The following is a 25,275-nucleotide window of genomic DNA, read 5'->3' on the forward strand; positions in this document are numbered from 1 at the left end:
TTCTGCAAACTCCTTCAGTTTGGCTTTTCTTTTTCCGCTTATTTACTGACCCGGACAACATTAGGGATTAACTCTCCAAGGTTATGTTAACTTCTCAGTGTCAGGGTGTAAATCAATCTGAAGCTGTAAACTGAAGCCCGTTTGTCTGGTGCCAATGTCTCGCTCCTCTGAGGTCACGGCCCTGCGATGATGTCTAAATGGAAGAGAACGAGAAGGGGGAGGGAGGGAGGCTGAAACTCTGGAGATGCACAAACCAGCAGTGAAGCTTTTTTCCATCTCCGCACTCAAATTGAGACACAAACTGGACATTGGAGCATCCTGCGGAAACTCAGGGCACTGAACCTTGAAAGCTCAAAATTTTCAGTGCACAGAGACCATTAATGTCGCTGCCCAAATGACCAGTAAAGTGCTCTTTCTGACAGTTGTACTGTAATTAACTCCGACAGATCTGGACTGGAAAACTAGAGCAGCAGCACTGTCTGAATTCACGCAGAGCCTCTGCAGCCTCTAAAAATTCACCCACGGCAAAGACACAGATACAAGACGACAGAGTGGACATAACAACACGACCTCAGCGCCGCGATGAAAAGTATGAGATGCAGTCATCTAGATTTAAGCTCTAAACAGACGAGAGTGAGCATGTGAGCAAACCTTATAAAAGACTAGAAAAAATAAGCAGAAATCTACAGCTGAACATGAAACCAAACGTTAGTCTCAAACAGAGCATCTCGATGATTCCTCTCAGTGACGGGGCTCAAATCATCTACAGCCTTAAAGATACTACAAACACCTACAGCCTTTCACTTACCTTCCCGACAAAAACAATCCACTGCAGCAGGGTGTGTTACAGTAATTATCTGACAGGTAGTTTTAAATAAAATCACAAAAAACAGCTTTAGTGAAAATCGTCAAAATAAATACAGAGAGAAACTATTATAGTTTAAATATAGCTCTGCCCAGAAGCAATATCACTGCACAGGGTAATTACAGCAACCATGTCTCCTTTGTGACAGGCTACTCTAACATGAAAGATCTACATTTAATTTCTAATTTCACAAACCTTGTATATTACACAGCTTCCATAAAGCCCAGTCTTCACCTTCAAAACAAAAATATATATGAAAGAACATTTACTGTTGAGACTGTAGCTGCTGTGTTTACACCTTTAATCCAGTCAAGGATTTAAAGGGTCCAGGGAGGCGATGGACGACATGATCAAGTCCACACTACAGCCTATAAAGCCTGAATCATTCAATTCATTCTATATTCAATTGACTGTAAATGAATCAGCAGCAATTTCGACAAGTATATTTAGTCATGTAAGTAATTCCAGCTGGTTCCAGGCTCTGAAATGTGAAGGTTTCTTTGTTTGGTCTGATCTGAATATTTGACAATCAGGGAAAATATCTTTTCCTTCATGTCCGGCCAACATGTTTCCACCTGCTGCTTCTCGTGCCCGTTTGTCGGCCTTTTTTAGTAAAACACCTGCCAATCTCTCCTGCTCTGTTTGTGTGTTAGGACTGATGACCAGTGGTGAGGTATAACTGAGTCAAGTACTGTATTTAGGTTCAGTTTGAGGCGTCGTGCTGCTTTCTCCTTTTACTCCACTACATGTCATGAAGTATTGTTTTATTTTTTTCAATCCAAATTCATTTATCTGACAGCAGGAGTTAGTTAGATTCAAAATGCTTTTACATTCAAAAACATGATTAATTTCCACTGTTTTTCGACTGAGATACACAATATTATGTAAAGTAGTTAAAATCAGCTTCACCTCACCCAGCAACAGCATGTCAACACATACTGATGAATCAGTAATAATAATAACACAGTTTTTATATAACACTAATATAGAGACCATTCTGCTGCCTAATGAGCTCTTTTACTTTTGATATTTTAAACACATTTGACTGATAATAAAAGTGGAGTATTTCTGTAGTTTCTACTTTACTAAAGTAGAAGCTCTCAGTACGTCTCTCACCACTGCTGATCCCCCAGTCACAGACGTTGTTTTACCTCACATCCACTGCCAACAGGACCTTGGGCTCAGAGAATTTTTCACTATTTTCTGGCATAGTTTCAACTCAGTGAGTCATCAATTAATTAACAAAGCACTTGGCAGATTAATCAATAGTGAAAATAACTGTGAGTTGCAGCTCTACTATGAGATAATGGAAATGTTATCAATGTGAGAATATGAGTCTAAATCAGCAGCTGCTCCATTCAACGACTAACTCTAAATATTCACCAGCTCAGGAACATGTGATTCTGTTAAATCACTGTAAACCTTTCACTTTTCTTTGTGGTACAACAGGTACATATGGTCCTGCCTGCGACCCCGCCCATCACCCCCCCACCTACTGCTGACCTCCCTGATTAAAATCCACACAGATCAAACTGACTCACATGGATTTTCCCCTCACATTCTTTTATTGGCTCTCACACAGCAAATCCTCTTTCCATTAAAAACAACAACATGTGAACGTCTCTCTGCTTGGTGCTCACCACGGTACTTTCAGCCCTGTTTAGTAGCTGGTGGAGTGGAGAGGTGGCTGTGACAGGGCAGAGACATCATATTTACTCTGAAACTGAGGCAGCATCGGTAATGCCCGTTTGCCTCTGTAAGTGCTTGTGTGTACTGACAGCTGACGGGCATATTGTGAGAGCGTGTCCATTAGCGCTGCTTCACAAAACACAAAGTCAGCGTAGTGGGGATACTGCTATAGGAACCGGAGCTAAGGAAGTACAGTTACTACAGCAGGGAGAGGGAGTGCAGTTCATGAGGGATCTGTGACCTGCGCTGCTCCATAACAGCAGCATGAGAGCTGATTTTATGTTTGAATAAACAATACAACTCTCGCTAAATTAATTTTTAATAAGGCTGAAAGGTAGGCTGAGAGGAAGAGGAAGATTTTAATTTTATCTTATTTCAATTTAAGCATTCAAAACACACACACACACACACAGTCAGGCCCATTTTATAGTCTCTGTTTTGATGTTTTCTTAGATGCACACATGTAATATATTTGTAAAAGCAAACTTAGTGTGACATTTTGCATCTTGTAATATGAGCCTGTCCTAAGAGGAGCTGACAAGGGCTCTAGGGTAGATGTATGGTAACTGCAGCAAAGGGAGAGATAGAGAACACGCAGTGCAGAGCCTGTGGGACCTCAGCAGCATGAGGAGTCTCTGTTCTGGGCTTTCCATCACCTCCTCAGACCTCTGGTCCGACCGGGGAGCCTGGGTGGATCACAACAACTTGCCTCCGATACCTCAGGCAAGATACCTCAGATAAATGACTTCATGACAAAGTGGCAGTCAACTACAGATGAAACGCCGCCTTGAAAACATTAATTCCTCAAGCAAATACTACAGCTGGCTCCAACTTGATTATCCTCTAATGACTGCGACATGATGTACATACTTAAAGCAAACACACTATCAACAGCTTAAGCACTAAAAACTGGAGTAGATACTGTGGCATTCAAAATACATCAGAGAAAAAAAATCACTTAATCCTTGGCCTGATGCTGGAAAATCCCTCATAAAGTGGTTAAGCATGCAAATATTCCAGCTGTATGTCCCCTATTACTCCAGTCAAATGACAAAAATGCAGCTCAGGTGAAATCTGAGAAATAATTTTAGTCGCTCTGAAGCAATTTAAAACAACAAGTCAGGCCTGACAATCTTCCATACACACTCTAGCAGCATGGCGAAAGCAGGGACGTCTGCCAGGCTGATTTCGGCGCTAAGCACAGCGCTAAGCCCCATTGACAAAGCCAGCTAAGAATCAGTGAAGCCTTGCAGAAGGAGCGTGACGCTGTGCCAGTGCAGGGTAATGCTCTTGTACCGGGCTCCACCTGCAGAGCCGAGGGTTCGCCTATTTTATCCTCTTGAAATCACCAAACAGGATCACTGAGCACATCCCTCTCACCCTTCTCCTCCAGCTGTTACAGCCGATGTCCTTCTGCCTGTCTGCCTGTCTGTCTGTCTGACTCCAGTCATCCATGCCTTCCCAACACCCCACTCCCTTCTACAACCCCCGAGCCCCACAACCTGCCCCGCTGCAGCTCTCGGCCATCGTCTGGAATCAATAAATGATGCTCCTCCGCTGGGTTGGGTTGAATATATTGCAGCCGATGGAAGCATCCAAGCTCAAAAAACACTGATGTTCAATTATTGACGACTACCCGTGCATCCATCCTCATACAGTGCATTGTAATAATGAAACATTAAGGTGATATTTGAAGGGCTCTGCTGTTCTGATTATTTCGATTTAAGATGAGACATAATTTTCAAAGAAACCTTTTGTTCCTTTATTCCTGATAATGTCATCTGATGAACACATCAGGCTTTATAGTGACGGCGTGCAAACCTGACACTAACGTCATAAAAAGATTACAGCAGGAACTAATAGTTTTTTATTGATGATTAATCTCCCAGTTTCTTTTTTTTCATTAATTGTTTAGTCTATGAAATAGTGAAGAACAGTGAAAAACAAATTTCTTTCCATCCACGACGATGGCTTCAATTTGTTCAACCTCAGGACATTCAAGTGACTCATATAGATTTAATAAAGAAAATTAATGAATCATTTAAAACAGTTCCTGCTTAATTTTCTGTCATTCAGCTAACTGTTGCAGCTCTAAAAGAAATTTTAAACATATATATGTATTTTCTGTTCATTTATCATTAACCTTTTGGGGGGAAAAAGCCGACGGACTATTTCACACAGCAAATGCAATATGTGTAACGAGCTTGGCTGTTGTTTTGGCCGTCCTCTGCTTCTTAAATTGATCACAAGACAAACTTGATTTGTGCTACTTGATGCTGTCATTTGACTTTGAGCTGAGTCTGCGTCTGACTTTCTTCTTTCTTCTGACCGACTGCACATGCAAACTTTAATCATCTTTATAGATGAGATTCAGGTTTTGATCAGGTTCACTCGGTGAAAATCACTCAGCTTTTCGAGGCTGCTCTAAGTCATAACACGCTCGTTTGTAATTTACAGAAGAAATGCTCGACCTTCTGAGCCAGAATGTTCCTTTTTAAAAACCTACATCACAGTGACGCCGTGCTGATGGAAACATGACATATTTAAAGGAATTTGCAGAGACATGAAGTTATTGCCCTTCACCTGCTTCCTGACTTTCTGATGTTTGTTCCCTTCCTGTCCTTGCTATTCATCTCCTCATCCGTCCATCAGTGCTTTCTTTCTATCTTTCTTTCTTATCAGTGTGGAAGTTACAGTACAGTCTATAGATGCTCTCTCTCGCTCATCCTGCATGTCACCTGCAGGCCAGGAAAACTATTGGCTGTAATCTTGTATCTCTCAGCTGTCGCCACAGTGAGTGGGTTTCCAGTGCCAACCAACAGCTTTATCTCTGACCTGCAGAGGAAAACCTGGGAGACCCTATCTCATGCACACACACACACACACACACACACACAGAGTCAGGACTGTGTGCCGTCTGTTTCTGGCACAGGCAGGTGCAGCTGTGCACATGCAGACATATGTATATAATCTTGTCAATGCATCTAAACACATGCAAAGGTGTGACAGACACAGACACACACACACACACACACACACACACACACACTCCACAGACTCAGCAAGCAAAAAATTGTGATGATGACAAGTGGTTCAGCTCTATAGACTGAGATAGGACCAGAATATTCTTTATCACTTGACGGTGCACGGCTTAATTTTAGGGACAGTTTTTTATAGTCTAGCCTGGAAGATTTATCAGCCTCCTCTGTCGCTGCATTTACTCTCACACACCGAGTTAGCTCCACTGAAAAAAGGACATTACACAAAAATACTGAGAGGACTTATCAGTCTAGTTTTTAAATCTTTTTCAATTAAATTTCAATTCTATGCAGAGAAAAAGGTAGGCCAGAAATAAATGGCATTTAATGTCAGACACGATAAACACTACGGCGGCTGAAAGTAAGAGCTGGAATGAAAATAAGGAATAAAACTTTAGCGAGTGAAAATGCAGCTCAGTAGAGCTAAGCAAATTTGCATTTAATCAATTTGAAAAAAGGTTTTAATGCAAAGTTAGTTGCTGAGACGTCGTATCCACACACACACACACACACACACACACACACACACACACACACACACACACACACACACACACACACACACACACACACACTCCAAGAACTCATCACTCCAACGACATTTCATTGCGCAATCCATCTTAATCAGCTCGCCCATCAGAGACAATATATCCTCCCCTCCATCTCTCTCTCCTTCTCCGGACGGAGTGATTGAGGGGTGTAAAGAGGAGGATGTTTCTGCCCCCCGCCCCCTCACCAGGACGGCTCTTAAGTGCTTGTGGGTTTTTATGTTTGTAGTGTTTTATAGGAGTGGGCAGGAGCCAGGAGCTGTAAAAGTGTGGAGGGAGGGAGGGAGGGAGGCGGAGGGGGAGGAGGAGAAGAGGAGGAAAAGGAGGAGGAGTGGAGAGTTACTGTAAATCCAATCTTTATTGAGAGCGACACAAACAACAAACAACGTGCACCCAGCCTCCCTGCAACGCCCTGCTTACCTGATCAATGAGTTCTGAGTGAGGAAAGGAAAGAAGGAAGGGAGTAAGGAGGGTGGAGCAGCCTCCACCTGTTAATTCACGTCTGTATCTGTGGCTACACCCACACAGAGGAGTGTGTGTGCATCTCTGCATACGTCCATGTGTGTGTTCTTGTGTGTCCGCAGTCAATTGCTCACCACCAGCCAGGCCAGGAAACACCCCCTCGCCCCCCAACCTGCCTACCAGTCTGCCAGTATAGCGTATAATTGGCCACAGTTGGCTTCAATTGAATGTTTGCTGCCTTAGGGGCTAACTGATGCTTCAAGGCCTTTCAGAGCAGCCAGAAAAAATCCACAACACTCCCCCCACATGTCAGAAACCACAGGCGCTGCCTCGCTGCAGCTCTGCTGCTGGATCTGCAACAGCAGAAAAGGTTTAGGAGTAACTTTCTAAATGAGCGTAACTAACCCTCTCTTTTATATTTGTTCTCTTGTTCCTCAATGTCTGTTTGCTGGTGTCTTTGTATTTAACTTCAGATCTCTGTAAGAGCGACGGACGTCTCTCAAAGCCTCTTAGTCAATCAGTAAGTTCAGTTAGTCATCGAATGAAAAGGTCAGTCGCTTACTCAACCAAATGACCACAGAGACAGTCAGCCAGCCGATCAGAGACAGGGAGGGATGATCCGACTCCGCTGCCCAAAACTCCTTTGTGGGTACCCTGTACCTGCTTGTTGCCATGGCAATGCAGTCCGAGATTTAAATACTAGCCTGTGTCCTCTCCCCGTCTCTCTTTTATCTTCTTCTTTTCACTCCTCCAGACTCTGCCCTCGCTTTTTGTCAGCCGGTGCGCTGCCTCTCTCTCACTCTCTGTCTCTCAGTCATGTTTCCTCTGGCACTGTTGTGTTTTTCAGTCTCCCTCCCTCACCTTGCCTCGTCCTCTCTGCTAAATGACACTTTACTAGCTGCTTCCTCTTGTTAATTCTATGCTACTTTGCATTGTGCGACTCTGTAAAAGCGCTTGTAAAACACACAAACATCCTAAGACAAAGTCGCCTCTGCAGCCACACACAGACAAATTACAGTTACTTACTGCATATTGACACATAATTACTTAGACATTTGTAGGCAGATGAATGCATGAATGCTCGCAAGCACACAGACACAGGCAGTAATGTCATAAATGAGAGTAAACGTTCAGCATATCCACTGGATGCTGGCACAGCACACACCTGCTGACAGTCAGCTGCCAATGAAAATCTATCATTTTCTGCTAAAGCCTCATCATCAAGCATCATTTAGGCGTGCTGGCCTGCCTCACTCTCCCCTGATGCAGCGTCTGTGCCAAGACACCGATTAAATTTCCCCCAAAACAGCCTTGTGAGAAAAAGACTTTGGAGAATGAACTGACTTCTGGCTCCATCTAATGGTCAGGAGAAAAACTCTCATCTTACTTGTAGCTGCTGGAAAACAGCAAGAACTTCAGGGAGCAACTGAGATAAAAATATCCCTTCACAAGATCCTTTTTATGAGGATTACACGACTCCATGAAGCGAGATGTATTAGGCTTAAACTAACACTGCACATACCTCACATTATTAGCTTTTTATAGCACATTGGATGAAGCTTCTCATTGTTATTTACCTCAGTTATGATGAAAATTACAGTTTGTGCGATGTATTGTTAAACTAATCAGTATTACACTGGTTTGTCTGTGAAAAGCTCAAAATAATAAGGACTTAACATTTGTAAATAGGTTTTCTTTGTAAGAAAATGTAAGAAATTTGTAGAAATCTTGATATTTTTGTTTTTATTGACCTTGGTACAAACTACGTTTTTCTACTAAAATGATTCTGAGGAAAACAAACTTTTCTTTTTCTTTTTCTTATTTTTAATTGATTACAGTATGTGTTTCCTGGCTTGGTAATAAAGTGGCTCAACAGTAAAATATATTAATAAATAGAAAAAGGGGAGTCACCAGTAGAGCCGCAATTAATTCACTTAATCATCTGACAGAAAATAAATTGGCAACAACATTGATAACTGATCAATTCTTACAGTTGTTTAATCAAGAGAAATGACAAATACCTGTTGGCTTCACCCTCTGAAATGTCTGTTTGCTGTTTGTCTGAATATCTCTGGGTTTTGGACCTTTTTGTTCTGAGAACTTGAAATGGGAATTTTTCACTGTTACGACATTTAATAGACTTTAATAATAATCTAAAAAAATAATCAACAGGTTAACATGTGATAAAAAAATAATTGTTAGTTGCCGCACTCGCCAGTTAATGCAGCAAATCAGAGGTTTCTTTGTGATGACAGATGTAATGTCCCTGAACAAAAGGCCAGAAGATACAACATCAACAAGACAAAAACAGTGGGTTTGGTTTGACCCTTTGTTAGTAAAGTAAATTACATCTGAAACATCTGTCCTCAAATAAAACTATGACCAGTTTCTGCCGTTACAAAACCCAGCAGCCGTGACTAGAAATAATCGAAGGAGCTGTTCTGGGCCTTTAAAAGTCACATCAGTTAAACTCTGCTTCTCTCACACTGTTCAGTTTCACAGGAGTCTGTCCACGGACTTCACACAAACACCAGCTCTGCTTTTGTGTTGTTTAGCCTCCTTCTGATTTTTCCAGGGAGTCAGTCAGCGGTCTGTTCTGCTGTTCTTTTGTTCCTCTGTACTGTATGTACGTTAGTTTAAAGAAAACTTCACAGTATGTTAGTGACCATACAAAAGCTTGCAGCTGTCCCTCCCACACGCGGAGAAAACATCACACCAGCCATCAAACCGCCTGCATAGGTGCTTTGTGCTAAATTTATGTACAGTACATGAACCTCTCTGCACAGACAGACAGGAGGCTGCGCTCAGTTCAGCATCAAGCTTTTAAAGTCCTAATCCTTTCTCATATTTCAGACCGGATGACTCTTTCTTCCTCTTTCTGTTCTTGTGCGTGAGATTTGTTTATTCCTCTGCTGAATACTTTCACCTTTAGTGCAAACTGATGAAATGAAATTATGTTTTTATGTCATTTTTCATTTTATTTTATCATGTGCGGAAAAAGACCACTAGTGACCATGTTGGATGACTTAAAACAAACATTCACTCATTTACACACACACACACACACGCACACACATACCTGCATTAACAATGGCATCTATCTCCAGCTTGGTGATGTCGCCGGTGTAGAGAGAAATCTTCTGGTCCAACTTTTCATTCCACTGATAGCGGCTTGGCTCAGAACCACCTGATAATGAGACACACACACACACACACACACACACACACACACACACACACACACACACACACACACACACAGCCCCAGGACCAGTTTTCAGTTGTTTTTTTTTTACTTGTTAAATTTGCATCAAACAGTTCTTGGATTGTGCATCTGTAGTGGTAAAGAGAACATGTAATGGATAAATTTACATTCACATGACAACAGCTGTCATCAAGCAGGTTGGGTGGAAATAATATGAGACCTCTGAAGGATTCTGTTGAAAACTATAATGAAAAGACTTTACACTTCATATCGACTGGTCTAGTCTGAAGATCTGAGACGTAAACCTACTGAATTTATCTTTGTTCACTGTTTTCTGCACAGAGATTTTATTTCATCACTGGTATGTTGCTCTTTTTCAACAACTTTTTTGTTCACCAGCAGTGTTTGTAACCATGACTGCAGCAATTAATTGAAAGAGTAAAAATTGAAGTACAACATTATTTCACAGCTGATTCCAGTATAAAATACTGAACTATGCATAATACAAGGAAGATCTAAATTGCTCCATAATAATTGAATTTAGATTGGTGTTACTGTACAAACAAACCATGATACAATGTACCTGTGTTAATACAGCTGAGCCCTTTTATAAGCATAAAATATGTGTTGTTTTGTGTGCATCTGAAATTTGCATATAGACAAATTACATCCTGCATACAAGGTGCTTCAAGGTGTGCAGTTTTATAGGTTCCTTGATGTGATGTGACCAAATGCCTGATATCACTAGTATACATGTCTTCACATCCCTTGCAGAGAGTCTCACCACCACAACCACCCAACCCTGAGTGAACTTGACAGTGACTTTGACTGATGCTGGGTGTCTGACCTGCAGTGGGAGTCCACACTGGGATGTTGTCCAGTGGCACAAAGTCAGACGGCCTGTAGTACTGACGCCTGTCGTCCACCGACAGAGACAGCAAGAAGTCTGAGGGGGGCCGACAGTAAATAATGTGTTTACTACACAAGTAGTTGAATATTTATTCACAATAAAGAACAGAGAAACTTGGTGCGTTTGCCATACCAGACTAAAGAAAAGCCCATGGAAGAATAGGACAGAATAATAAGTCATACATCAACATCTAATCATCAGCAAAATCCCAACAGAAACCTTGAGTAAGTGAGATTCAAGGACCAAGTACCTGCAGTTTCTGCTGTTAAATTCCAGTTTGTTCAGTACAGTTTTACTTCATGAAGATAGCAAAACACTAAAAACTATAAGCTTCTTAATGTTAATATCATATCACTCAATAAATGGTTTGCTTTTCTCCATTTTGTATTATTCTTCATAAACTTATATATAATATCAAAAATATAATTCAGGGCCTAAGGGCTGAGTCAATAAACCACTTAGTCCATTGATTATCATTTCTGATAATTGTATATTTATTATGTAAACTACTAGTTGCAGCTTTTCAAAGTCATTTTCTTCATTTTGTTTTATGATTATTTTTTAATTATTTTAAATCGGAGTCAACTCAGGTACAGCTTTAACACGTCACCGTGGGCTCCTTGTGATCGGCGTGATCATTACGAGATAATCAATTAAAATGATTGTGTTTATTATATTTTGTGTATATCGTGAGCTTTTGGCAAACTAGCCCCACAAAACATGTAACTTTTCCGGGTCTCATGTGTTTGTATGGGTGGCGAAGTTTAGAGACACCTGTCAGGTAACCGGGCCACATCAACCAGAGACAGCTGGACAGGTGTTTTGGTCATGTGACAGAAGGCACCCTGCACGGAGGAAGCTCTGTTAACACAGAAACAGAATCTTCACGAGTTCGCTCGCACAGTCTCACCCTTGGTCTCCGTCCAGCCTCCCTCAGCGGAGTTCAGGTTTACTCTGCGGGCCATGGCGGCCAGAGTCCCGGTGTGGAGGGACTGGACCAGCGCGGCTGCGCTCCCTCCGAGGGCTGCACCGAGGGCGACCTTCCCCAGCCAGCCTCCCCTCTCTCGGGATGAGGAGGAGCCGTTCACCTGGCTGTACTTCCGAGGTGCTGCTGTTGTGGTTGAAAACTTCTCAGCTCGGCGGGCAGCGTTAATATGGCCGCGGACACGGGCTGGCCTGGCTGCGGGCGGGGGGCTTCCAGCAGCGACACTGAGCTTGAACTTGACACCGGCTCTCTGGAAGTCTGCTCGGACACGGGGCGGGGGACGGGCGGTGCGGGGGAGGGCTCTGACATATGAAAATAGAGCTGACATTTGCAGTGCCATCACAGCGGGGGGGCTAACGGTTCGTGTTACCGGAGCTGTCCGGGGTCGAACACGGTTCGGTTTCGTTTTCGGTGCGGACGCACCTGCCCTCGCGGTAAACGTCAGTTAGCGCCAGTGAACCGTTTTCTTTGGGGCCGTGAACGTGTGGAACGTACCATTTGGAAGGGGTGTCCGCTGACTGTCGCTTACCCGCTAACTTTCAAAAGTGTGGATAAGTGTTACTGTGGTGTCTAGTGCCGGATTCACTTGTTAATACTATTATCAGTGAAAACGGTGTGCGACACCATGACATGTGTGGCCGTTTTATGTTTTTATTTCACACCGAGTGTAAACCCTGACTCATGGTCGAGCCGAAGGCCTCCTTCAAGAACCACGGGAAACTTTAAATCACGGTGTGATCGACCAAAAAGCCATAAGAAAGAAAACGTTTCTGAAACGTGATGTGAATATGGGACGTGCCTTTAAATTTACATTTACATTTACAGTATATTTCTCGTGAAGTAGGCAGAACTGTCAGGGGAAAATAAAGACTCTCTACCAGTTTTATGGAATTTACACAGAATTATACAACAAGGCGATATGCTTATTGCACATATAATCTTGACGTAGGGGAGTTATATAGTTGTCCCCTGTGCTGTGTGACTGTGAGTGTCTCAATCAACCTGGATGCAAAAACAAAAGCCCCAGAAGGCAACATGATGCCCTGAGCCCTCTGTCGCCCCCTAGCGGATCATATAACTGAGCTCCAGAAAAGTTTGTCCATGTTTGTAGTTGGAGGTAGATTGACCCATGATTTGAAGGAAGGGTAAACCGGTAAACTCAGGGTTAATCTGTGATGACGTCATAATCATCTGGATTTGCTGCATAGAAAATGTATATGAGGCCACCTCTGAATTTCTGTTTTATTTCAGTTTAAGTATTATCAGGCTGTAGCAGTACATCAAACCTTTCTGTTTCAGAAGCAAGTGAGTGGCTCCGAGCTTTAAGACTTTGCCTCATCAGTCTTTACTCTTCTTTGCAATTTATACAAAACAACAACAGCTGCCACTAAAATGCTGAAAACCATAAAAAAAACTATAATCTTCAAAATATGATCACTAATCTACCATGAGTTGTGTGTGTGCTCGCTATTTTGAAGAAAAGGGAAACAAATGGAAGAGTGTGATAATGTGTCCTGTCTGTCCATTTATATCTTGTGTCTCGTCTCCCACAAATGCACACACACACACACACACACACACACACACATTGCCTCATATGCACAACTCGCACTGCCAGTCAAAGTGAGTCCTTTACACATTTCCGCCTGGCGGAAACTGACAAAAAAAAGGAACAAGCCTTTCTTGATAGAAGTGACAAAGGCAGCACAGGCATAGCTGCACAGACCACAACCCGCCCAAACCGAGAGAGGCGAAAACTGCTGCACAAAACTTTTGCAGAAAACCGGGTAAACTTCTTCAGAGATCTGACAGAGGCACGCAGGTCCCCAAGGTCCCATCTCTCAAAACCGTGGACAGAGGAGACTGAAGGTACTGTCTTTTAAAGTGTGTGTGACAGCATGAGAGAAAGGGAGAAAGCATTAGGACAGAGAGAAAGTTAGACAGGTTGTGTACATGGGAGGCCTCTGTAGAAAAAATGCTGATCTGGGGTCATTTATGAGGTCATATAACTCTACAAAATATAATGGTGAACTGGTCCCAGATCAGAATTTACATCTAAAAATATACAGATAGAAAAGGTTTAGGCCTCCAAAAGAGGTGAAGAGTGGCGCAGGCATGTCAGCGATACACTGGTGTTGTTTGTGATCGATACCAGTCTTTGAAAAGGAAGTTACACTGAGCATAAACACACTTTTTAATCTTTAAATATAATATCTTAAAGATGGGCTTCAACTCTCACACACATGTAATAATTGAGTTTACTGGTACTGGGTGAACTTCACTTGGGTGGGTCAGAAAGCGGAAGTGTGCGTCCATGGTGATAGTTCAAGGCAGAAACAGGAAGTGCTCCTCAAACTGGACATGTCAGAATAAAGCCACCCATCCAGTGTGTGTGTGTGTGTGTGTGTGTGTCCATGTTACTCAGTATCATGTGATATTGAATGCTGAAGTATGATTGGCAAGTCATCTATCATCTCTTTGTCTCATTTAGTATCTTAAATGTCCTGGAAAACTGAAGTAGGTTTTGTATTATTAAGTCTATCAAGTTCTGTAGTTCTACAGTTACAGCGTATGTAACTCACCTTTTCACGGCAGTTTTATCCTTCGTGAGGATGAATTATAAATGCATGTGTCAATGATTTTTATGCACAGATATGAAATAAAGCATAAAGAATTAATATTTAGTAGAACTGAAATTGTCTTTCATATTTTAGGCATGTGATGTTATGATCTTGTTTTACAGACTTTTAAAATGTTTTCTTCTGGCTTTTAACAATTTATTCACATATAAAAGTGTGTAATTTCTCACTCCTGACATATATGGGACTCTAAAATAATAATGGCTAAAACACTGAGTTTGGCATCAAGAAACAGCTGACCATATTTCATGTCAGACCTGAGGAGCTGTTGTTGGCAGTTTAATCGGTGTGGTGGAAAAAAACTAATCATTTAAGTGATTAATTATCAGTCTTCTTCATCTTCCTCTTGTCCTTGGCTGTTTTGTCAGAGCTGTCACATATTTCCACTTGACAAAAACACAAAAAAATGACATTTGTCACACATAACAGATCATTTAAAGAGCATTTGCAGAGCAGCCTTTCATAGCAACTTGTTATCAGCTAGACAGTGTTACTAAATCCATCATATCTTTCATCCTTTCACTCTCCATGTTTGTCTCTCCTGCTTTCTCCTCCTCTCCTGGTGTCTGTCTACTCTGCTCTGTCAGACCTGTCTCCTTCATTTCTCCCTCTCTTTTTCTTCCTCTCTTTCTCCCAGTATGGCGGCGTGGGACCTGTCAGTCACAGTGGAGGACCTGGGGCCCGACGCTCCACCTGTCACCCTCAGCGTGACCTCTGACCTCCATGTCGGAGGGGTCATCCTCAAGCTGGTGGAAAAGACACGTAGGTCACTGTCTGTCTGCCTCTGTTTGTCTCAGTCTTTCTCTCAGTCACAGCCAGTTTCATCATTTACATAGACACTTGGTGTTTAGGTTTTAGTGTGGTCCTCTATTCCTCCACTTCTTTCAATAAACAAAAAAATGTCAAAACAAAAAACAAAAAACATATTCCACCACCTAATTTGTAAATGTGACAGAAAACCATGAAACAGCATATTTCTGTTAGTTTTCAGACGCTGACCAAATGCAGGTGTCTTTTCTACGTAACTAGATTCCAGCTAATTTGGTGGCATTTAAATTAATGAACGAAGTTGCTGGGTGTTGACATTTATTATTAACCCATAATCCAATAAGCATTAAGATAAGATAAGATAAGATCGCCTTTACTAGTCGCACAGTGGGGAAATTCACAGTGTTACAGCAGCAAAGTGGCAGTGCAGAGAACAGGAAAGCTGCAAAGAAACTGCAATAACAAGTATAACAGAAATATACAGAAATAATCTCAAGCAACAGGAATTCATGATGATCATGATCATGAGTCATGCATTGCTATATATATATATATTTGTATTTTTTATACTTAATTTGCTGCAGTAAAGGTTCCAATACCACGATGTAAAAATATTCCACTATGAGTAAAAGTCCTGTATTTAATGGTTTACTTCAGTAAAAGTACAAAAGTATCTTCAGTAAAATGTTATTTAAGGAAGCAAAAGTATAAGAAATGTTTTATGTATCATATTAATCAGATTTTTCAAGGTTTGTGCAGCACTATATACAGTATATCCACCCAACCTGCACTGATGTAGTGTATTGTATCCAGCATATAGTCAAGTTATGGGTCTGTCTTTAGTCTTTATTTCTTTTTCTGCTGTTGATCTATTTATCAGTGTGTTTCTTCCATAACTGTTAAAATGTCGTGAAGACGCGCCACAGAGTCTGAACACAGCAGAGCCCTGACAATCATTACGGCCCCATGAAAGAAGACTTTAATGTGTGAAGAAAAACTGAACAGTTGTTCACATGAACAGTGATTCCGAAGATTTAGATTTAAAAGTTCTTGGAAAGAGAAAATTCACCACATGGTTTTTCTTCTGTGGTTAAAGAAATCAGCCACAGGTTCCACACATCTCTGCTCTGTGTCCCTCCTCTGCAGAGATCCGGCGGGACTGGTCGGATCATGCTCTGTGGTGGGAGCAGAAGCAGCGGTGGCTGCTGCGGCCAGCCTGGAGCCTGGAGAAATATGGCATCCACGCCGATGCCCGGCTGCTCTTCATGCCCCAGCACAAGCCGCTGAAGCTGGGTCTGCCCAACGGCATGACCCTGAGGCTCCAGGCCTGCTTCTCCAGCCCCGTCTTCCAGACCGTGATGGGCATCTGCAGAATGCTCAGTAAGCCTTTCTGTCTTTTTCCTTCTTTCTCTCTTTCTTTCTTTCTCAATTTATTTATTTCAGCCAGTCTTTCTGTCTGTCTTTCTCTCTTTCTTTCTTAATTTCTTTCTTTCTTTCTTTCTGCCTTAAGGCATAAGAACTGACAAAAAGACTTCACTATCATTGCTTAAAACTGTGAGGAATTGTTTTTAAAGAAATGCTTTAACTCCATTTTTCAAATCAAACTCTGGGTTAAATGACTTTTCCTTTCACAGTATGAATTCTTTCAGTTCCTTTTCTTACCTCATCTTGTTGATTGTCAGAACTCACACTGTAATGACTGTTCACAAACTAATTATTCTTCAAGATGTGTGAAAGTGTCTCATTAATATGTTTCAGTCTAATTGGACGAACCGACACACACTAACACTAACACTAACACACACACACACACACACACACACACAAACACACACACCCCACTGCCAGAAAATAAGACCTTCGCCATCTGCTTCATGCTTTCATTTAGTCTAATTTTGGCACTTCTTGGTCTCAATTCCTCACCAGAAATCCCCAGGAGGTGACAGCAGACTGGAAAGGTTTTGAAAAGCAGCAGGCTGAGGGGAAATAATAAAATCTGCCAGTAGAAAAGCAGTTTAGAGGGAGCAGAGATACAGATTAAGAAGCTCTGATTTGTATCAAATTTGCTCTGAAGCAGGTAGATCAAATGAGAAGAGGAGGCACAGACACACAGATAAACCTGTTAAATCCCATCATGGATAAAAACAAAGGAAACACTTCTACTGAAGCAGATTACAATAGAAACTCTTCACAATACCTCCTATTTAAAAACAAAAAACGGTTGTTTCCTTTAGCAAGTGAATAATTCCATTAGCCTGTTATTCACAGTGGATTTATAAACTGTGTGTTCCAGGGTTTTCAGTCTAACAGGAAGCTCATTACTGGCAGTGGCAGCTTTACAGAGCAGAGACTGTTCCCACAGGTGATTATGTGCCTCTCTGATACAGGCAGAGTACTTACTGAGATACAGTAAATACAGCAAACAGAAGGAGGAGACTGACATCAGTGCATCCTTCAGTGTAACGTCTAACAGTACTACCTAACATCACTTATAATGAAGTCATAAATCCAAATCCGTTTGGTCTGCAGATAAAATAAAGGACTGGAACATATTCCTTGTCAGCACTGTTAATAACCATCTGGATTAAAGTCAATATATAATAATAATCACCCACATTGTTGCTGTTGTGCTTTCAACAAACTGATTAACATGTAATATGTATGGTTGTATAATACATGTTGTGAAGGGAGGAACCAGGGCTCCAGACCTGGATTAGTGTTTCTTCTGCTCTGGAGTCAGATGTGTTACCAATAGTCCACTAAACCACTGACACAGCAACCACTGGTGGGAGGAGTTAAACTGATGTTTTGTCCTGTTGGAAAGTAGGAGATTAAAATCTGATGAACCTCATCTGCAAAGAAACAACATGTTCAGTCACCCTCCATGTAAACCTGAGGTAGAAAGACTGACCCTGACGTGATTTGAACACACAACCTTCTGATCTGGAGTCAGATGCGCTACCATTGCGCCACAGAGTCTGTTTCAAGATGCAAACTGGTCAACACTTGGCTGATGAACCAAACAGGAGTTATATTGCACCACAGAGTATCTTCAGGGCTTTTTCAATGGTCTATAAAACCAATCACTGGTGGAGGGGGGTTAATTGATCACATTTGTGTTTTCTGTCACTAGGAAGGTTACTCTTTGATGACCTTTATCCACAAAGCACACAATATACACTAAAGTCAAACAGAAGAATTGACCCTGACGTGATTTGAACACGCAACCTTCTGATCTGGAGTCAGACGCGCTACCGTTGCGCCACAGAGTCTGCTGTGAAGGGGGGGGGGGGGGTCAACACTCAGCTGACTGACAACAGAGTATCCTCAGGGCTTTCCAGTGGTCCACTAGACTAATGATAAACCAAACAGCGGTGGGGGGGTTTAAATTGATAACATTTGTGCTTTTTGTAATTTGTATTGTATAATTTGAACATGCAACCTTCTGATCTGGAGTCAGACATGCTACCGTTGCACCACAGAGTCTGAAAAAGTCCTTTCACGGGTCCTTGATCCAGCTCGGCGCAAACATTTAGCAAAAAAACTTTATGTATCATAAATCTTGTGTTATCACCATACATTGATCTTATCAGGCTTGTAAAATAAAATCCAATGTGTGTGTATATATATATTTCTGTCCATTTAACAGCCCTCCATGTCCTCTCTTCTTCCTCTGCAGACATCCGTCACCCTGAGGAGCTCTCCCTCCTTCGGCCTTTAGAGGAGAAAAAGAAGAAGAAAGATAAAGACTTGACAGAGGAGATCTACGACCTGACCGAGGTGCCCCTCTCCTCGGGTACACTCATCACACTGCATTCACTCTCCAGGACCAACATTCACATATATTATAAGTCATGGGTCTTAGCAAAAATATTTAAAGGCTTGAAATTTCAAAACTTTCTGAAAGAGTTTGATATGGTTTGATCTGTGGTCTTCAAAAGGCCTTATATACACAGAGAGTCTCACATGATCTATCTGTAAATGATCCAGAGGTAAACCTGAGGCACAGTGGAGGAGATTAATCACAGAGTCTATAATACAGCTAACAGCAGTTTTAACTCACAGCCATGACTGTTTTCTAAAGCAGAGGTCAGACTTTTATTCTGAAGGCTGTGAGGTTAACTCCCTGGAAAATGTGAACGTAACCCTCTCACTCCCTCTTCCTTTACAGTGTCCCGGCCCTGTCTGTATAACGGCATGCCAGCTCACTTCGCTGATTCACCTCAGATGGAGGCCATCTACAAGATGCTGTCTGTTACTCAGCCTCCCCCCGCCCCCGAAGTCATAGCCAAGCAGTACCGCCCAGCCAGTGTGGTGGACAAGGCCCACATCAATGGCAGGTATGCCTATACACATACATGTATACTAAAACCACACACACACACACACACACACACACGTATATATAAAATTATGAACATGTGCTTGTTCTCTCTTCTCTGTAGGTGGTTGGACTCGTCCCGTTGTCTTATGCAGCAGGGGATCCAAGAAAATGATCGACTCTGGCTTCGCTTCAAATACTCTGCCTTCTATGACATGGACCCCAAGGTGTGTGTGTGTGTGTGTGTGTGTGTGGTAATAGATAGAGTTTATGTATGTTTTTGTGTTTGGTAGTACTTCCCCTCTTTGACCTCCACCTCCTCTCCCCTCTTCCTCTCTGACTGTGCAGTACGATGTTGTGCGTCTGACCCAGCTGTATGAACAGGCTCGCTGGGCCATCCTGCTGGAGGACATCGACTGCACTGAGGAGGAGATGATGCTGTTTGGAGCTCTGCAGGTACAAAACACTACAGTTGCAGGGAAATAGGTATATCAACAGAAATGGAGACATCATGTTAAAAATACTCTATAGGAAGTGGACGATGACCTCATGACACTCTTAAATATCACAGAGACAGTTATAGTCCTAATTTACAGTTACAGAGAATTCACAAGCTTTAGTATCCAGATGAAACAGGAAGCAACAATGCACAGTTTGAGTTATTTTCTCCTGTAACATCTCGTACATGGTTACAAGTTGGTCCCTCTCCTCTCTTATATTCCAACTAGTACCATATCAGTAAGGTGTCTCAGTCGGAGCCCCAGATGATGAGCTCCAGTGCAGCCATGGATGACCTGGAGTCAGCCCTGCAGTCCCTGGAAGTCAAGATGGAGGGAGAGAGCAGCTCTGCATCCGAGATGCTGGTCAGAAATATTGGATTAATTTATGTCATCTGCTGTTAGGCTTGTCTCAGCTGTTTAACTGTATCGTGGCTGAAGTAGTGACGTTAGACACGAGCTTCAGATCATCAAGGTTTCGTGACATGTTACAGCACATGAGGGCCTTTTACAGCTATTTATGTATTTGTATAAAAACCTCAGCTGCAATTACATCATTTAATGTTATTATTCTTCTATCAGAGGCTCCATGATTAGTAATTACTTCAGTTATAATCATGCATTTCACTTTTATTTCACATGAACAAGAACTAGAACTGAAACTAAAAAACATTTTACACAGAAAGAATAAAAAAATATTTAAGAAAACTAGAATTTTCTGTAACGGTTTCCCTGAAACAAGAATTAATTTTAAGAGGAATTCATTTATCAACTGAAAAAAATCTGTCTTTCATCCAGGAAAACATGACTGCACCAGAACTCAACGACTATCTGAAGATATTCAGGTGAGATTCATTTTCCAATCACTCGGTTCGCTCAGGTACAAATGAAACAATTTCTTTATAACCATATAAACATAGATAAACATCTGCTTTATGACAGATATTTCAGATTTAATTCATTGACTAGGAAAACACCAGTTTTCTGAAGAACAAGAACATAAACTGTAGCTTTTTGTAATTTATCTGTTTTCTAGCTTATATGAGGAGGAGACATGTTGACCTAAAAGATCAAAGTGTTTTGGTGAAACTGAGCCATGTGACTGTATGTTTCAGGCCAAAGAGATTGACACTGAAGGGATACAAACAGTACTGGTTTAAATTCCAGGATACCTCCATCTCTTATTTCAAGAGCAAAGAGGAGAGCATCGGAGAGCCCATTCAGCAGATCAACCTCAAAGGTACTGAATATATCATTGTGCTTTCCATCACTTTGATGTTTTCCCGCTGTGTCACCAATAAATTACTCAGTTATCAATACAACATGATGTAGAGAGAGAGAGTTACTGTATGTCATAGAGTCAGTCTGCCATCTTTTTGATCTTCTTTGTTCTAAAAACTCATTTTCTATGATTAAACATTAATAATAAAAAGAGGAAAATCAACACTAATGCTGACACAACAGTGACACAGAGGACAGACTGTAAGTGTGACTCAGTGGACTCAGGCGTGGCCCATGAACTCAAGATGTCACTGATTCAGTGTTCACGTCGCTCCTCTGTCTGTTCCCGCTGTATTTCATCTGTGTCTGACTCTACAGGATGTGAAGTGGCTCCAGACGTTAACATGGCTGCACAGAAGTTCCTTATCAGACTCCTGATACCAGCACCTGAGGGCATGAACGAGCTCTATCTGCGCTGTGAGAACGTGAGGCCACACACACTCACACTCACACACACACACACACACACACACACACACACACACACACACACACACACACACACACACACACACACACACACCTGTCTCTCCTGTATGTGACATCCTGTCATTTCCACCACCTCGCTCTCAGCACCTCTGTCCCACTATCTCACATCTCTGACCACAGTCCCATCACTCTCTCACGCTCGCTCTCTCTCTCTTTCTACCTGCACTGTGTCTTTGTCTCTCGCCCTCCAGGAGCAGCAGTATGCTCAGTGGATGGCGGCGTGTCGGCTGGCCTCCAAAGGCAAGAGCCTCGCAGACAGCAGTTACCAGAGTGAAATACAGAGCATCCACTCCTTCCTGGCAATGCAAAAGACCAACTCCAGTTCCCATGGCAACGCACCTGCCAGTGATGAAAGCATTAATACCCACAGTCTGGTATCGCCACGCTACCACAAAAAGTACAAAGCCAAACAGGTACAGGAGCCATGGAGGAAGTGGAATTTCTACACAGACACACAGAAAAGATCAAAATAGTACATGTGATGTCTCAGGAGACATCTACAGACCTGCTGGATCACACCAGTCTCTCCTTTACTGAGCCTCTATCCTGTGTGTGACATTTAACAATGGTCAAAACTACTGATCTGACTGTAGAGCTCTGCAGCTGAAACCCTTCACCAGTTTGTGCTCAAGGAAACAAATATATAATCACGTCTGATCTTTACCTTGTTCCTGCTCCTCCAGCTGACCCCTCGTATCCTGGACGCCTACCAGAACGTGGCTCAGCTCTCGCTGACTGATGCAGTGACACGCTTCCTGCAGATCTGGCAGGCCCTGCCTGACTTTGGCCTCTCATACGTCGTTGTCAGGTTAAGTTTCAAACTTAATTGAAAGAATTCATTGAGTTCCAGTGAGCATCAATTTAAGCCAAGTTTGTTACATGAAAAGTGGGAAAACAATCTATCAAATTCACATATGGTGTAAATGGGTTAATATATACAGTAAATATTATGTAAGTGAACATTTCCTCATATACATCATGAATATTGACATAACTAAAGTTGTGAATCTTTTAAAAAAAAGAACAGTTTTCACTTGCAGCTGTACTTTAGAAAACATTATTTTTAAGACCAAAAAACAAATCTAATCTAAAATCGTTTCAAGCTAAAATTTGGAATAAAAAAAAAAGAAACAAATTGTTGTAATGTTAGTCTCTAGCCCTTAGTCGCTCTCTGCTAGACACATTTCTGTGGATGAGTTCCTGACACAGGGCTCCTTTGGGAAACCTGCTGTGTGATGTGAGTGTCCCTGCTCCTGAAGGAGCAGTGCTGTAAATATGAGTGTTGATAAGAGTGGAAAACACAGGAGACAATTGGGTTCCAATCCAAAAAGAGTGACTTCTGTCAGGACTTGGAAATATAAGAAGCTGAGAGACAGTTTTGTCCAACAGGTTCAAGGGTAGCCGAAAAGATGAGGTGCTGGGCATCGCTCCAAACCGCCTGATCCGCATCGACCTGGGGGTGGGTGATGTGGTCAAGACCTGGCGCTACAACAACATGAAGCAGTGGAACGTCAACTGGGACATACGACAGGTCAGACTCATTCTGTAATCAGGCTTCTGTCAGGGAGGGTTCAGGATACATGAGTTGCTAAATTAGCCCAAGAGAAGTTTTCATGGGATACACAAAATCTCATGTCACTACACTGTTGTGTTAACTCAAGGTCAAAACTGGAATCCAGGTATGACTTTAGCTTCACACAGAAAACCCCTCAAACCATGGTGACAGTGTCAGAGCTCCAGACTGTGACCAGTGTGTTCAAGTTAAAAGTTCACATGGTCGAGTTAGTGCGAGTGCATGATGATCATTAGCTTGTCTTGGTGCAGCTTCAGCGAAGTTTTTCTTCTTCTACACTCCCCCCACCTGCACTTTCATCATCAGTGCACATGTTGCCATGTTCCAAAAATGAAGCAGTCAATGCAAGTCGGGGTTTTTTAACACTCACAGCCAGCAGACCCATGATGAGAACCAATCTGTAAACCCACCCACAAAAAAAATGTGTTAATCAACCACCCAAAGCCGACCTGACCCACAAACTATAAACTATAATACAAGTGTCAAACAACATACACCAGGCTTCAGAGAACAAAAATTCAAATTCATAGTAAATGATCTGGATCTGCCCCAAAATGCAACAGGTTCACCCCTGACCCATGACCCTTCCCTCCACCGAGTTCTGTATAAATTGAGGCTTTTTTCATAATTCTGCTGACAAATCAACAAACATGAATGAAAACATAACCTCCTTAACAGGGGTAACGATAGTCTAGATAAATACAGGTTACTTTATAGTTCTGTCATGCAGATTATTGACAGCCAGGACACAAGAGGAGCTGCACCCTTCAGTGTGTAGGACAAAGAGAGGAAGAGAAGGTGGAAGGTGCACAGCCTAAGTTCAGAGTCTACAACCAAAACCTGTTGCATCATAAACATTGTAAACATTGTATTTTGTTGCTGTGTGCAAATCACTAGGACATATTTTTGTTCATTCCTAATATTATGTATTTATCTTAACATGTACTTCTTTTTCTTTGTGCGTGTGTTTCTGACCCCTCCAGATGGCCATTGAATTTGAAGGCAATGTCAATATTGCTTTTAGCTGTGTGACGGCTGACTGCAAAATCGTTCACGAGTTTATTGGAGGCTACATTTTCATGTCGACGCGCAGTCGTGAGAAGAGTGACACGCTCAATGAGGAACTTTTCCACAAGCTGACCGGCGGCCATGAGGCTCTCTAAGACAGATGTCACCAGATCTTCTGTCTCAACAATGGAGAACCACGTGGAACAGGAAGTTACGTTGCCTTCAGGCGACCACAAAAGATCAGAACTGTATTAAGGATTAGATAAGATATTCTGTTCATGTGTACATGTGTAAACTCACCTTGTCAGTCCACTTAAGTTCTTATGTAGTTTGTTCCACACACACACTGTTATTTGTGAGAGACATCAGAGGTTGGAAGACTTTACATGTTCAGACAGTTGAAGACTCCAGTGGTGTTCATGCTGACTTTCACTTTCCTCCAGGACGGACTGCTGCTGGGCCAAACTGCTGGTCATCTGGTTCAGCATCAGCAGGACTAAATCAAACTCGTGGAAATGTAAAAACACTTGGAGAAGCCAGCAGCTACTTTTCTTTTCACCAGTTTGTAGCCAAACCTGTAATCAGTATTGTTCAGGATGCAAAGCCTCACTTTGTCCAGAGCTGCAGTCTTACTGACACTCTGATAGAAATGAACGACACATTACAGCAGCCACATTATTATTAGAGCCAAGAATTTAAGACAGTGAGGATAAAATTCATGCCAATATGAGCTATTTGCCATAAACTTCTGAATAAATAAACATTTATTAAAATAAATACAGTAATTATTAATTCTCTGTTGTCTTCACTCCTTGCGGTGGTGACATATGGTGACAACTTCTGTTGCTTCTTACACAGGAAGCTTCAAACCAATTATCTCCTCTCACATGCTGCGTGCGCGTCCATGTCTTCATAAGAAACTGTGAAGGCAGTCCGTTAACGAAAACCACAGTGTCTGCATCCTCTGCTTTCCCATATTTAGTCATGCGTCTAACCA

General features: G+C 42.0%; 2 protein-coding genes and 2 non-coding genes across 10 annotated transcripts in view; 1 reads left to right on the top strand and 3 right to left on the bottom strand.

The window, feature by feature from the left end:
• The window catches only part of macrod1 (mono-ADP ribosylhydrolase 1), a 102,178-nt gene extending 90,011 nt beyond the window's left edge, over positions 1–12,167 (bottom strand). For 5 of the 6 annotated variants that reach the window (XR_011694707.1, XR_011694706.1, XM_071506816.1 and 2 more), the window contains exons 1-3: positions 11,628–12,166; positions 10,655–10,753; positions 9,682–9,789 (exon numbers count right to left, since the gene is read on the bottom strand). Coding sequence is in view for 4 of the 6 variants with exons in the window: in XM_071506816.1 (XP_071362917.1) it covers positions 9,682–9,789; positions 10,655–10,753; positions 11,628–12,042 (622 nt within the window). In the remaining 2 variants the exon portion in view is untranslated. Of the gene's footprint in view, positions 1–9,681; positions 9,790–10,654; positions 10,754–11,627 lie in introns of all 6 variants that reach the window. The other variant, XM_071506819.1, reaches the window with a different exon arrangement.
• A 1,214-nt stretch (positions 12,168–13,381) lies between these two features.
• Positions 13,382–25,070, top strand: fermt3b (FERM domain containing kindlin 3b). 2 transcript variants are annotated; one of them, XM_071457001.1, is made up of 15 exons: positions 13,382–13,571; positions 14,979–15,103; positions 16,256–16,489; positions 18,789–18,905; positions 19,281–19,449; positions 19,555–19,657; positions 19,779–19,886; positions 20,159–20,293; positions 20,726–20,772; positions 21,043–21,167; positions 21,527–21,633; positions 21,889–22,110; positions 22,381–22,505; positions 23,087–23,228; positions 24,254–25,070. In XM_071457001.1, the coding sequence occupies exons 2-15, from the start codon at positions 14,980–14,982 to the stop codon at positions 24,431–24,433; spliced, it is 1,938 nt and encodes a 645-aa protein (XP_071313102.1). In that variant the 5' UTR covers positions 13,382–13,571; position 14,979; the 3' UTR covers positions 24,434–25,070. The 2 variants fall into 2 exon arrangements, with proteins under 2 accessions (XP_071313102.1, XP_071363084.1); XM_071506983.1 differs by having other exon boundaries at positions 13,383–13,571; positions 14,929–15,103.
• trnaw-cca (transfer RNA tryptophan (anticodon CCA)) lies at positions 18,017–18,088 on the bottom strand. Its single transcript has one exon. It is a non-coding gene; the product is annotated as a tRNA-Trp (tRNA).
• trnaw-cca (transfer RNA tryptophan (anticodon CCA)) lies at positions 18,310–18,381 on the bottom strand. The gene has a single exon. It is a non-coding gene; the product is annotated as a tRNA-Trp (tRNA).
• Positions 25,071–25,275: the final 205 nt, after the last annotated feature.

This window comes from Trachinotus anak, unplaced genomic scaffold, assembly GCF_046630095.1.
Source record: "Trachinotus anak isolate AG129_WGS33_773 ecotype Australia unplaced genomic scaffold, CSIRO_AGI_Tana_v1 ptg000021l, whole genome shotgun sequence".
NCBI classification, from domain to species: domain Eukaryota; kingdom Metazoa; phylum Chordata; class Actinopteri; order Carangiformes; family Carangidae; genus Trachinotus; species Trachinotus anak.

Excerpts from the sequence above, each read along its gene's own strand:
- fermt3b (XM_071457001.1), top strand. The coding sequence starts at position 14,980 with ATGGCGGCGTGGGACCTGTCAGTCACAGTGGAGGACCTGGGGCCCGAC. Across the intron at positions 19,658-19,778 it reads TCTATGACATGGACCCCAAG|TACGATGTTGTGCGTCTGAC; the intron begins GTGTGTGTGTGT and ends CTGACTGTGCAG. Across the intron at positions 21,168-21,526 it reads TCAGCAGATCAACCTCAAAG|GATGTGAAGTGGCTCCAGAC; the intron begins GTACTGAATATA and ends CTGACTCTACAG.